The 12,832-nt window shown below is 45.4% G+C and overlaps 1 protein-coding gene across 1 annotated transcript in view; it reads right to left on the minus strand.

Moving 5' to 3' along the window:
- The window catches only part of ACE2 (angiotensin I converting enzyme 2), a 24,799-nt gene extending 14,463 nt beyond the window's left edge, over positions 1-10,336 (minus strand). Inside the window, exons 1-7 of the mRNA XM_009325492.1 lie at positions 10,154-10,336; positions 6,919-7,077; positions 4,912-5,005; positions 4,152-4,295; positions 2,687-2,799; positions 2,025-2,133; positions 1,197-1,294 (exon numbers count right to left, since the gene is read on the minus strand). Coding sequence (XP_009323767.1) covers positions 1,197-1,294; positions 2,025-2,133; positions 2,687-2,799; positions 4,152-4,295; positions 4,912-5,005; positions 6,919-7,077; positions 10,154-10,336 — 900 coding nt within the window. The remainder of the gene's footprint in view (positions 1-1,196; positions 1,295-2,024; positions 2,134-2,686; positions 2,800-4,151; positions 4,296-4,911; positions 5,006-6,918; positions 7,078-10,153) is intronic.
- Between the last annotated feature and the right edge of the window lie 2,496 nt (positions 10,337-12,832).

Raw genomic sequence — 12,832 nt, forward strand, 5'->3', positions numbered from 1 at the left:
TCCTGTCAGTAGCATGTCAGATCTGGGATCCGACCCTTCAGCCACTTCAGTCGGGGACAACTGATTCGAGGGAGTGGAGCTGCACTCCCAGCAGATAAGCATGAGAGGAGATCTCGGCCAGAACCATAAAACCTGGCAAATGTATCTAGAGGAGTTGCTTATCAGATTGTAACTGCATGTTAATGTCCAGAATATTTTTGTCATTCAGCAGTTTTATTATTCTACATAGCAGGAGCTCAGCATTTACTAGATTGAGTTTTCGCAGAGTTTTATGTGGCAGAAAGCTCAGCTGGATGAGAATCCTCAGTTGGACACATTGACCAACAAGGATGAGTCCAGCCTTTGCTCCGAGGCTCTGTAAGTGGTGCTTCCCTCCTCACGATGGAACTTCAATATACAAAAAATTATGACTACAAGGGGGTCAGTACTGTAAAATAGAGGTCAGATTAATGCAGACTTGTGCAAACTGCTTATGAATCAAATTTAGCTACTCCTTCTCTTGCCAGCATAACATTTGCATGGAGTGCTCCCTATGAGAGGAGGGTAGATTTCAGGTGAATAATCATATTTCAGAAATCAAATTCCACCAATCACCTTTTATTTTATAAAAGGAGTGAAACTTAGGCAAGATTACAGAGAGTTATCTTCACCCACGTTCTTGGTCTGGTAAAGGTGCTGTCACGGCTGTTAGCACTCCACATCTCAAACACAGACCCCGTGGTGCTATGCAGTTATCTAAAGATAACAGGCAGCATTGCAGTTTCCTAGCTGTATCCAAATAAACAAGACTGGCAAAAAAAACCCTGTGATATACAAGCTATTTGATTATGGTAATGGCTGGCAAAGGTCATATTTGATACTAGCCAGCTCCATGAGTCCTGAAATATTTATATGTACAAAATACACCTCTTAATGGGTGGGTGTCTCTGAGGAAAATAGACTTGGAGCCAAGATTAAGCCAGTCCAAGAGGGTGGAGAAGAAAGAGGGGGAAATAGCTAAGGGAAAAAGCACAGTGGAAAATGCATGAACACATTAAGGCGAAGAGCAAAAAAGGATGCGGAAAGCAATGCTTTGCTGGCGCTGTGTCTGCCTCAGGGCAGCTATGGTTTTCTAGAGAGCAGCTGACATGTGGTGTATAATTTTTATGCCATCTAGATTTGTTACATAATGCACATTGCATAAAGGCATGTCTTACCTTTTGAACCATCACAGAAGTTACATCAATGTTTGGTTTGGCTGGATAGGGAACGGTCAAGGCATACAGATTTGTCCAAAATCTACCCCACATATCACCTTCAAAAAAAGACAGAAACACAGAAATACTTTAAATGATTGATTACATATTGTTCAAAAGTGTCAGTTCTATAAATTGTGCAGTGTCATAAATAGGGACTCCTATACATCTAAACAGGTCTGATCCAGATATGAAGAGGAGCAGTTCTGGGAAGTCATGCATAGGTCAAACTCAGATCAAAGATCCTTTTATTCCCCAAGATCAGCTATTCTTGTACAATACAGTTTCAGGACTGATCACCTTCCTAAAGGTCTGTTCACAACTGAACATCCATGTTGTTTGTCCATGTGATTGCCATTGCCATGTTCATCTACATTACAGTTACGGCAGTTTGATGTTGCATGCTTTGAAAGCAAAGCCATGAAATGTGGGAGCTTAGGATAAGATTTAAAAGGAAAAACAAGTCTCTCTGAAACCCTCATTTCTAAGGAAGACAAGTGCTGCAGAGGGGAGGGAAATGCCCCATCCCAGTGCTGGAGTTTTGGGCTGGGTGCCGCCAGCTCTGGCGAGGATTAGGACACCTGCCTTCCCTACCTGCCTCTGCTGCTAAGCACCTGTGTCATCTCTGCCAGGGAGGAGTTCTCCATTTCCCCTCTCCCCTTCTCTTATCTGTAACCTGTTTATTAATATCCTGATTAAACAGGCAGGTTACTCTGTTCCCGTGTGCCTTGAAGGTGACTGTCCTGTGTACAAAAGTCAGGCTTGCGCAACATGGCCGCGTTGACATACCCAGCAAGTGAGCAGGAAGGCATCCCGTGGAGTTGATGAGCTTGGGGCCATAGACCTGCTCCAGCCGGTGCCTCACATAGGCATGCAGCTGCTGGTACAGAGGTTTTATCTGGAGACAGAGGAGGAGAAGGAAACAAATTATTTTCTCTTTGCTCTACGCCACTCATCCCTCCTAAACAGAGAGCCTCGAAGGTGTCTTTTGACAAAATTCTCTCAGCAGGTAAGTGCACCCCAAACCTGCAGCTGAGCTTTGCCCCCTGCCTCGGGGCTCAAGCACTGAGTCCAGATCCTAGCCCCAGAAGTCTTGCTCAGGTATGAGGGAGGGAGCATTGCTAACTTTAGATGCGGAGTATCAAGGATGCCATCTACCCCATGGGAAACATACCTCCCCCCATGGGCCCTACCTGCAGGAGAGGCATGGATCTGCAGAGCTCCCTCTTTCCCAGCCTTTGGCACAGTGCAGCCCGAGGGGACCAAGCTGGTCCTAGAATGGCTGCAGAGGTAAAAATGTCATGTATGTCTCCCAATGTCTGTTAACCCCAGGTAGACTGAGATTAGCCAGTTTAGAGCAGGTCTTGTCTTCCTTTACAACATCGGCACGTGAGCCCACCATCACCAAACACAACCCTGTGGCCTAGGTGAGAGATTTTTCCTGCCTCTACCTGCTCAAATGTCTTCTCCACATCTTCAACCAGCTGGTCACGGCTGTATTTGTGTTCTTCTGGATAGTCTGCTTCATAATTTGCTCTCCAGTAATCTCCATAGTCAGAATAACCTGTAAAGCACGGATGCGTCACATCAGGACACCACACATGGCACTGCTCAGGTCTGCAGGAGGAGTGCAGTTCTCTGCTGATCCCATGCAGACCTGCAGCCTTTCCCCCAGAGCAAAGCGGCAAAGCACGAGATGCTCTGGGTCTAGGGGAGAGGAGAGTGTGCCCCCAAGGCTCTGTCCCATGAATGTGCAGGTATGTGAGATTTCCAAGAAATGCAGAAATTGCAATCATGGTTATCTGCTAATTGGGGTCATTCCAGCTGGAGATGGAGGTCAAAGGAAATCGTCACTCCTGACTGGAGCTCCTGCAGCAATGAGGGAGGGCAGCCTCTGCTCAGGCTGGATACTAAGGGGTTCTCACAGAAGGTATAAGCTGGTGGACATTGAATATGGGCCACCTCCTCCAGCAACAAAACCACCAGGGCAGGTGTAGACACCGGGACTGAAATTCAGCTCCCAGTTCCACTAAGTCTTCCAGTCCACTGAGCTCCATCAAGCCTGGAGTAGAAATGGCTCATAGCTGAGGTCTCTTCCTTAGTGGTATGCAGGAAGGTCATAATGATCATTTCTTAACATTTGTTTTTTTCCTAACTATTTGGACTATAATTTCTTATTCCTGGTGTCTAGCTCCAGCTTGACAATTTTCACAAAACAAGGAGTATAGGAAAGTAGGTGATACAGCTGCAGTTTGGCCAAGAGACAGACGATGAAGCTACTTCAGAAGCTATTTTAGAAGACCCCCAAAGAAAATTAGCAGCCACCTGCCATTGTTCCTTGAAAAGACAGTTCCCTATGATTTGTGTGGAGATGTCTGACTGGAAGCACACTTCCCTTAGTGCAAAATCCTTTTTAAGCACCTGGCTCCATCTGCTGGCCCAGGCCTACCAAATCTGATCATTCCAGTTAGGGCATAATGCTTATAAATGTACCACTGCTTGTGGCTGGTGCAAGAAGATCAAGGCTGATAGAAAAGAGCAGACGTCGCCAAGACTCAGCAGCACTCAGAAGTTGTTTAAATTGAGTGTGCTTGCCTGTAAGTCACAAGCAGTGCAGTTCTGGGTAAGGCAGTATGTAATGAAGGACACTGATACATTATGGCATTTGGGAAAGGTACCAACAAAGACATCTCCCTTTTGTTCCAGGCTGGTGACAGACCTCTGATCTGATCAATGGTGGCACCTGTCTGCATTGCCTTTCACTTTGTGACGTGCACATCAAGAACAAATCATGTGCAAAGCGCTGCTCATCAATGTGTAAAAAAGTATGGGTTTTGAATTCTTGTGCAAATTGTGCAAGACTGTGGTATGTTTGCTAATTTCTGGAAGTAAAAAAAAAAAAAAATTGTGACTTACTATTTAGCTTTGCAACCTCATTTTTAAGTTCAACATACTCTTCGTATAATGGTCTCATCATCCTGCCAACATCAGCTCTCCAGCCTTCCCAGGCCCACAGTCTCTCATGATAATCCATGCTGTTAGCCATAATAGCGTCCAGACCTGTCAGAACAAAAAAATAAGTACTAGGCCTTGAAAAAGCAGAAACTATTTCTCTTTCACAGCAGGCAAATGAGCCAAAGCGATAGAAATTTCATGAACTAAGAAGAAAACACTTTGAGTTTGATATACTGAAATATCCCATTATTTTATTGCATCCTTTTCTGATTTAAGGTTTTCCCCTTCTTCTCTTTAAGATACACAGAGCAGATCATGAGTCCCTTAAATGCTCTCTCTGCATTAACTTCCCTTAAGTTGGTAGCATTCTTGGGACTGGCCTCAACGCAACGTTGAGTCCAACAAGACTTTGATGGCAGGGGAAAAAATATTTTCTGTGATGTAGGCAAACCCCCAGTGACAGGCAGGCTGTCACACAAGCTGAGCAGCCCTCTCCAAATTTTGTTTACTACAAGTAGGAGACGGTATGTCTCATGGGCAGGAGGCCCGCTGGAGGTCCCTGAACTGCAAGATGCAAATAAGTTATGACTAAGCTTTCGATAGCAGGAAATATCTATTGAAACCACAGCCTGTTCTCTTGCAGTCAGGAGCCACCTTTGGGCTTTTTCTTTTTGAACCCTCAGTGTAAAGGACACAGTAGGGGCAGTGGTTAGTACTGTACCTGGCTCCAGCACCAAACACTCAGACGGTTCGGTGATTTTACAGACGGTCCCGCTGCTGTAGATGGTACTCATTGTATTTAGCACAGTGCCCAGCTGCAGGTTAGATGTGAGATAGCCTGTTAGAAACCCACTCTGTGCAAAATAACAGCCAATTATGCTAATTCCTTAAGAGCACTTCACCCACCAGCTTAACATTTAAGCATATGTTTAAGCTCAGTGGAGATTAATGAAAGAATTTGCCTAAATGCATTACTGAACCAGGACCTAGCTGGAAAAGACAGATAATCTCCCAAATATATGATGTAATCTACAGGTCCTTAATATCCAGCCAGACAGAGCTCTGGATTTAATGAGCACAGACTGTCACGAGAGAGCTACCAATATACAGCAGCAATAAAACAATGAGGTTTAGCAATGCGCTTCCATAAGCGTGGACCCACCTAAACTTTCCAGGTAGATCATGGTTTTGAATGGCAGCAAAAAGGGCCCCTTCTGCAGATGCTGCCAGCCTGACTGTTGCTTACGGTTTTTAACATCGCATCACACTGATTGCATAGATCTGTTTATACTCCATTACAGACCAGTTACGGCTCGTGTCTTGGGTCAGCTGAAGGCCAAATGCATCTGAAATCATTCAGCTTTATCTCAGAAGCTATGCTACATAGCTCTGTGTTTATTGTTTTTATGTTTTCAGGTTTTCATACCGCAAGAAAAACATGCACCACTTCTGGCTTTTCCTTTAGGACTATGTTTTTTCTCATTTAAAGCTTTAAATCAGAACTATGTAGAGCGGTCAGTGGGAGGGGTAGCTAATGACTAGCTCTAACTTCATCTCTGTCAGCACTAAAATAAGTGGGCACCCAGGGAAATTTTCGTATCAGTGAAGAATATTTAAATATTCCTATGGAATCCCTTCAGACTGTACAAAACGTCACTTTTCAGGCAAGAATCAACAATTTCAGCCCCAAAGGCCATTTATCTAGGAAACTGCAAGTGTCTAAACAGGATACAGAAGAAACTACCTCCTCAACAGAGACAGCATTACCATCAGTGCACTGCTGTGCTCCAAAATAAATATAAGTTTGTATGAACTGTCAGCATTCCCACCAAGGTAATTTGTCTTTCCAGAAACACATCTCATTTGGATCAGACAGGAGATCCAGCCAGTCCACTTCTTTTCTTGCACGGTGGTTAACATTGCTGATCTCAGCAGAAAAATCTCAGGGTCATTCTATAATCAGGTCTGTAGGATCCTCTAACTCAATGCTATGTTTCAATGTGATCTCCAGCAAAAGGAAACTAATTTAACCCTCAAGTGTTTGGTTATAAATCCCTTTTGAGTCTGCATAGCTGCTCATTCCAATTCCACATATAGTCATTATCCATACACATGCCTTTTACATGAACTTGTCAGTGGAAATGTCAAATCTTGTTATGAATCTTGCTGAATCTTGCTAAATCTTGTTGGCCTTCAGCAGCTTTCTGTGAAAGGAGATCACCAACCCTCCCCAATTTCAGGCATCCCTGGGTACCCGCTGCATAGAAACATCCCCTCTTTTCCACAGTTTGATAATGCAACATGTGCAGAGAAAGAAAAACTTCCTCCACCTCCACCTTTTTGAGTCATTGAATGTCCTTTCACCCATCTCCTTCTGCTCATTGCTCTAGGTCTGGACTTAGCCAAGCACTTACCACAGGTCCTCTTTTCCTCTTATGACTAATCTGGCCATTTGTGCAAGGACAACTCTGAGGCGTGCGTGTGTTTGAAATTCATTGCATGGATTACACGGCAAAACTGCTGACTTGAATGGGAATCATTCAAGGCCACCCCTCCAGTCCTGTACTGCTATAAGCACCTTGTACAGGTACACTCTCCATACCGATGCTGGGAGACAGCATCATCCCAAGACAAGCAGGGTGGCCGACAGCACTGTACCCTCACTCGGGGGTGTTGTGGGAGGCAGCTCAAATCACCCAACAAAAATGAGCTACATTCAGCAACTTACTCTGCTATATTTTTCCAGTGACAGCACAGATGATCCTCTGTCCAGGAGAGCCTGGATCTGGAGCCTGGTGAGAGTATCCTGGATGCTGGCTAATGGGAAGCTGCTGGCGTTCCTGGAGGCCTCGTCGTAAAACGCGGACCACTCAGCGCCCGCCTCGTTCTGAAAGGGATTCATACAAACCCTGAATTACTCTGCCAAAAGAGTGCAGCAGCCTGATGTACTCAGCGGGCAAAAATATTACTTCTGGGGAGAACTTCATTTGTGGAGACCACCTGTGGATTGTGAGTTGAGCACTTGCACTGCTCAGTGAAATGGCTGGAGAACTTTTTGGCTTTGTTTTTTTCACACATCCAGATAACCACTTTTCTTTGGAAATAGCAAAAAGCAGGACTGTCTCCTCCCACCGCGCTTGTTATAATTGACCCATCATCACCCAGCTGTGTTCCTTGCTACTCTAAATCACGCCGTATTCTTCCCTTAGTGCTTTTCTTCACCCACCTGTGGCTAACAGAAACCAGATACAAGCCAGGGCACAAGACTTCTGTGACCCAGATGTCATTCCCCATTTCTGCTTCAGTGGCAGTGACAGACAGCAGCCAAGATATTGATACTGAATCCATTATGCAAATATTACTTTCTCCTGAAGTTTTGGTAAATAAAAGATTATACTTGGGCAAGGGGACTTTAAACAGGTGCCTAAATTGGCATTTAGGCATTTGGCAACCACCTCAATCTTTTGCATGAGATGGTTGCTTTTACCACTGCTGCAATTACATACCATGACACGTGAAACTCCCAAATTTCAGTGCACAAAGTAGCATCATAAGAACATTATTTGGATTTGGAACTGTCTTATTCTTATTCACCTTTTTTTAATGTGTTTGTGTGTAGTTCAGCACCATCAGCACCCATCCCAAATGGCAACAAGAACAGTACTAATCAACCTGGTCCTTGGGACAGTTTAATTAATTGTGCTTATGCCAGAGCTTCCCGGGTTTTGGACAGGGCACCTGTAACGCCTGTCCCTCCCTGCTGAGGCATCAGGAAACACAAATGTCACATTGTGCCTGAGGAGCTCTTTCAGGCACACTTCACCCCTGTGCAAACACATGGCAAGGCCAATGCTTTCGCCGAGGCTGTGCTTGGGTTGTCCAGCCCCGTGCAGGATGGACCCACCGTACCTGCTTTAGGCTCCGGTGGAGAGAGGCGGTGGCAGAAGTAAGCCCTTGGCAGTCCCATCCCCACGTCTCCCCCTGCCCATGCAGCCCCTCTGCAGGAGGGCAGCCATCACCGGGAGGCTTTCCAAACTCCCCCCTTCACGGGAGCAGAGCAGACTGCCCTGCCACTGCTCAGCAGCTTGCAAAGCTCAGTGGGCAAGAGCTTGATAAGCACCCAGAGGAAAAGTATCACTGTAAATCTGTTTCTGAACCCCTTGTCCGGAGCAGGGACGGAGAGGTGCCTTAGGAGCGGTGGGGCAGAAAAGGGGGCTCTTTGGCTACAAAAGCTGGGGGAAAGAAGTTAGCTTGCCGTCTGGTTTTTCCCCAGTTAGAGGAACTGGTTGATAAGTCAGAGGAATAGTTACGCGGTTTGTGGCCCAGTTTACAAGGAAAATGGATGGGAAGGAGCCAGAAAGGACAGTATTCATTAACTCTGCTCCTCCAGCAGAAAGGGAGGAGGGGAAGCAGTGGGTTTATTACCAGTGATACTGAAGAGATCAAGTGAGAGAAAACGTTCGCCCTGAGCACTGGACTAATTGGTTCTTATTGCTGGTATCTCCTCATGTATTTTATTATCATCTCATTAATGCTGAAAGGGCTATATGGGGCTTTCATTTTACGTGTTTGGAAATGTTACAGTTTAAGTACCTGGTGCCTCAGAAAACATTCCAGAATGACAATGATTAGTCATTAGGATTTCTTCCAGCAACCAGTCTCCTTGCTTTAATTAAGAAATACGATAATTAAACCATGTTTTAATTAAGCTATAAGACCACAAAGTGGAAGACTTAAACCATTACACAAAAGTAGATGTAGGATGTTCAGCTTCATTTTTATGCTCTCAATTGTTTTCCTCTAAAGCTTGAGTTAACTTTAAAATACACACAGCTACAAAATTCACGGTGGTTTTGTTCATTTTGAAAGGCTCCGAGGTTATGAGATGCCAGGCTGAGGCATGGCAGTATCGGTAACCAGCCAGATCATGGCTGACTGCTCTTGACAAACACGGTACTTGCCTAGAGACCCTGTTGGCTGGGACAGCTAGAGGTTGGTGTTGAGAAGCAGGGAGAACTATGTTGCCAGATAGCATAGGTACAAATGCTGTGGTCCTTCCTGCAGATAGAAATTCACTTTCAAACCAACGTACTAGACCACTGTACTACAAACTCCACTACTGGCCTTCGGAAATCCACGATCTCCCTTCATTTTTCCCGGTTTAACACCTCCAGGCAGTCTACCAACAGCCCTGACTATGAGAAGAGTGATGGGGAGCCGGGGTGAAGATCCCCCACTGGGTAAAGGGTGTGGACCACTATATCAAACCATCAGCAAACATTTAATAGAATGCCTACATTCAGAAAATGTTTGCATATTCAGTGAGAAGTAAAACAATTTCAGCAACAGAGAACAGAGAGCATTGTCCGTGTCAGTAAGAAGACCAGTGTTAGTTCAGTCTTAAGAAAAGTGGGAGACCTGGGCTCACGTGGGCACAAAATTCAGATCCCGTTCCCTCATGCCGCAAGGCAGCACCTAGCCCGGGCCCTGGGAGGAGACCATCCTCTCCAGGCTGTGCCCTCTCCAAGAGGAAAGGGGCCCCCGCACAGAAATGCCATGCCGGGAGGCACTGGTGGTGGTGGACCCCGAGCAGAAGAAGGCGTCTCTCTCCATCCAGCTCAGATTTTGGGGCCGAACATGCAGCGCTCCCTCGCCTTTTCCCTCTGCTCACCCAGGCTGACTCAAGGCAATGGCTAGGGACAAGTCCAGCCTCCAGCCATCCCCATGTAGTGCAAGGGCAGCCCAAGCACCAGCCTTAGGTTATAGAGGCTGGTAGTGGCCCAGGCACCTCCAGTGAGATGTTGCTATGTTAAAGGAAGCCCCCCTACCCTCCTGAAACTAAACCACAGCTACCAAAGAAGTAGCACTCCAATTTCAGCCAACCTCGGTGGAACCAAAATAAACTAGAAAGTAGTGGTCAGATTCCTGAAACAACAGTAAAACCCACAGGACGGAGCACTTACCATTTTCCTGGCAGTTTCCTCGGTGATGTTGGTGTTGTAGTTCCATGAGGCAAGGGAGCTTTCATAGCTGATATTTTCTGCCCTCTTGTTAAACTCTTCTAGAAACATTTGGGCTTGTTGTGTGACATCCTGAGGGGTCACGACAGCGCTCAGACCACAGAGAAGCCAGAGTTGGACCAACATATTCGTGTCTGGGCTGAGAACCTCCCAATGAAGTAGGTTTCCACAGGTAAGCTTCTCTGTTGGGCTCTGTTTTGTCAGCCTTCAGGCATGGCTAGTGTGAAAAAAAAAGGCTGAATCCAATTTGCTGGGTCTTTTATAGGTTCTATCCATTGTAGGAGAGAAAGGAAAAAGTTTTTTATAAAAAGCCAAATAAACAAAAGTCAATTATTAACTTTGGAAAAACATAATTCCTCCTGCCATTTTATGGCCTTCTTATAAAAGGCTTTTACTTTTGGTTAATGTTTCCCAAATGTGCTGTCAATGATACAGCTGGTCACTTTATCTATAGCCTCCCCGTCCGTGTCTTTGGTAGCTCAGAATCTGTGAATCCTTTAACAGATTGGTGGTAAGCTGTAAAAATATTTAGAAACTTCACTGAAACACCAAGCCATGAACCTTAACTCCCAGGCAGGAAGAAACCCCAGTTAGCCTGACATAGGGTACCTGGCTGGGTGTTTAGAGCCATGTTTTAACAGGCTTTGCAAAGCCTGAGTAATTTGGGGAATATGCCTCATTTTCAAAGCAACTGGGGCATAAAAAAACAGATTTTTAAATGTGTTCACTGAACTATCAAAAAGTAGCAAGAGACTTTGTGGGATCACAGCATCTTGCGTAGAGACCTAATCTGAACAATAAATCAACTGGATTTAAGTACTGTGACTAAGACTACTAAAATGACTCCAGTTTAATACCTAAATACCTTTGCTAATCTAGCTAGGAACCTAGTACTTACTGCAAATCAATGGGAAAATCAATGCATGAATTAGTTCTGGAAATGCAGCTTGGGTTGAGTGTTATCGATCAGACAATACCTTAGTACTTTTTAAATTAGCCTGTTTCTGGTCAGGATCACTTGGTTTGCTTTGGTTTGGGTTTGTTTGTTTGTTTGTTTCGGGGGGGGGGATTTTTTTGTTTTTTTTTTTTTTTTTTTTTTTTCTCATCGCCCCAGCCACATCCATGAGGTTGGTTGCCAGTCCCCAGCAGAGCTTCTCCAAAACCACTGTGAGTCTGTCTACATGGGAGCAGCAGCAATCAGCCCCCTCATTGCCAAACCCCAAGAAAGGAGGTCCAGCCCTCCCATCTGCGATGGGCTGAACACAGCACAGCCTCAGCAGGGCCTCAGCAACAGGCGTCCCCAGCAAGCACAGCCAGAAACCAGGGACCTTGAGGAAGCACCTTGCTTCAATATCTTCTGATACACGTCCTGTGGACCAGGAACAAGTGATCTCTGTCTTCCATGCGCAATCCTCTAACAATCTTTTTTTTTCAAGGGAAAGCCAACAACATTCACTCAACCCTTCCCCAGAGGTCACATTCCCTAAATTGCACGTTACTCTTCTTGGTGCCATCCAGACCCACCACGTTTTGTGCTTCCTCAGCAATGGTGTCCACATTTGCTCATAACTGAAACCTTATCAATGATCAGTAGTGCAATCACCATCTGCATCTTACGTGCTGTACCTTGCTGATACACACCTTCTTTCTGGCGACATTAGCCAATATTGACTCAGGTAGCACTGCTACCTGCTCAGCCATTGCCCTTTTTGTCTCTGTACATCTGGTTCTAGGGTGGCACCAATTAGTGCATTTTGAATTTGTCTGGGCTGAAGGCCATTGCACTGATTTCAGACCATTTTTCCAATTTTTTAATCAGCATTTGCAATTGTAATCCTTCAGAGGACTCCCAGCTTGGCAATGTCTGCAAACCTGTTAATAGATAGGTTTTCTCTTCCCACATCCAGATCATATGGGATACAGCAAGGCCCAGGAGAGTTATCGCTTACAAATGGCCCCTCTTCTTGACGGAGAACCATGGAGCCTGTTTATTAAGTAATTATGTGCCTTTTGTGATTCTTGTCTAGCTCATCATTCCTTAATTTGCCAGTGAGACTGTCACGTGGTGAAATGTTGAAAGGTTTTTGTGTTGTTGTTTCATCTGTTGTTTGTCAGAGCAGAGAATTATGTCTATTATTACCTTGATATGATTTCTTCACCTCCAGCAGAGAACAGAGATTATGTTGACTATTCGCTTTAACTCTTTTATTTTCTCTTCTATGCTGGTAAGTTAACTGCACAATCACCAGACCCAGTACTTTTAAGGGTACTAAAACAGGGCTGGCTGATACAAAATTCCCTTTTTACATGCAGGTGTTATTTTTTCCCCCTTTACAGTGCTCTGGTGCCTTCCGCAGGGGCAGCCCTGATAGTTGTCATGTCCCTGACGTGGTGCAGGAGTCACCCGTGCTCCTCGCTCCAGCCTGCAGCTGCCACCTGCCTATGCACAGCCCTGAAACCCTGAGGGGTGCCTGCACGACCCAGGGGCCCCAAAGCAGTGGGATACTTGGGGGATATCTGGAGGGGATGGAAGGATGTCACCTCATTTTGTATAGGGAGTGCAGCTGCACCTGCATTTAAGTGTGTGTGCAAGCATTGTGGTGAGCTGAAAATGTAGCAGGG

This window comes from Pygoscelis adeliae, unplaced genomic scaffold (genome assembly GCF_000699105.1).
Source record: "Pygoscelis adeliae isolate BGI_AS28 unplaced genomic scaffold, ASM69910v1 Scaffold386, whole genome shotgun sequence".
Lineage (NCBI taxonomy): Eukaryota > Metazoa > Chordata > Aves > Sphenisciformes > Spheniscidae > Pygoscelis > Pygoscelis adeliae.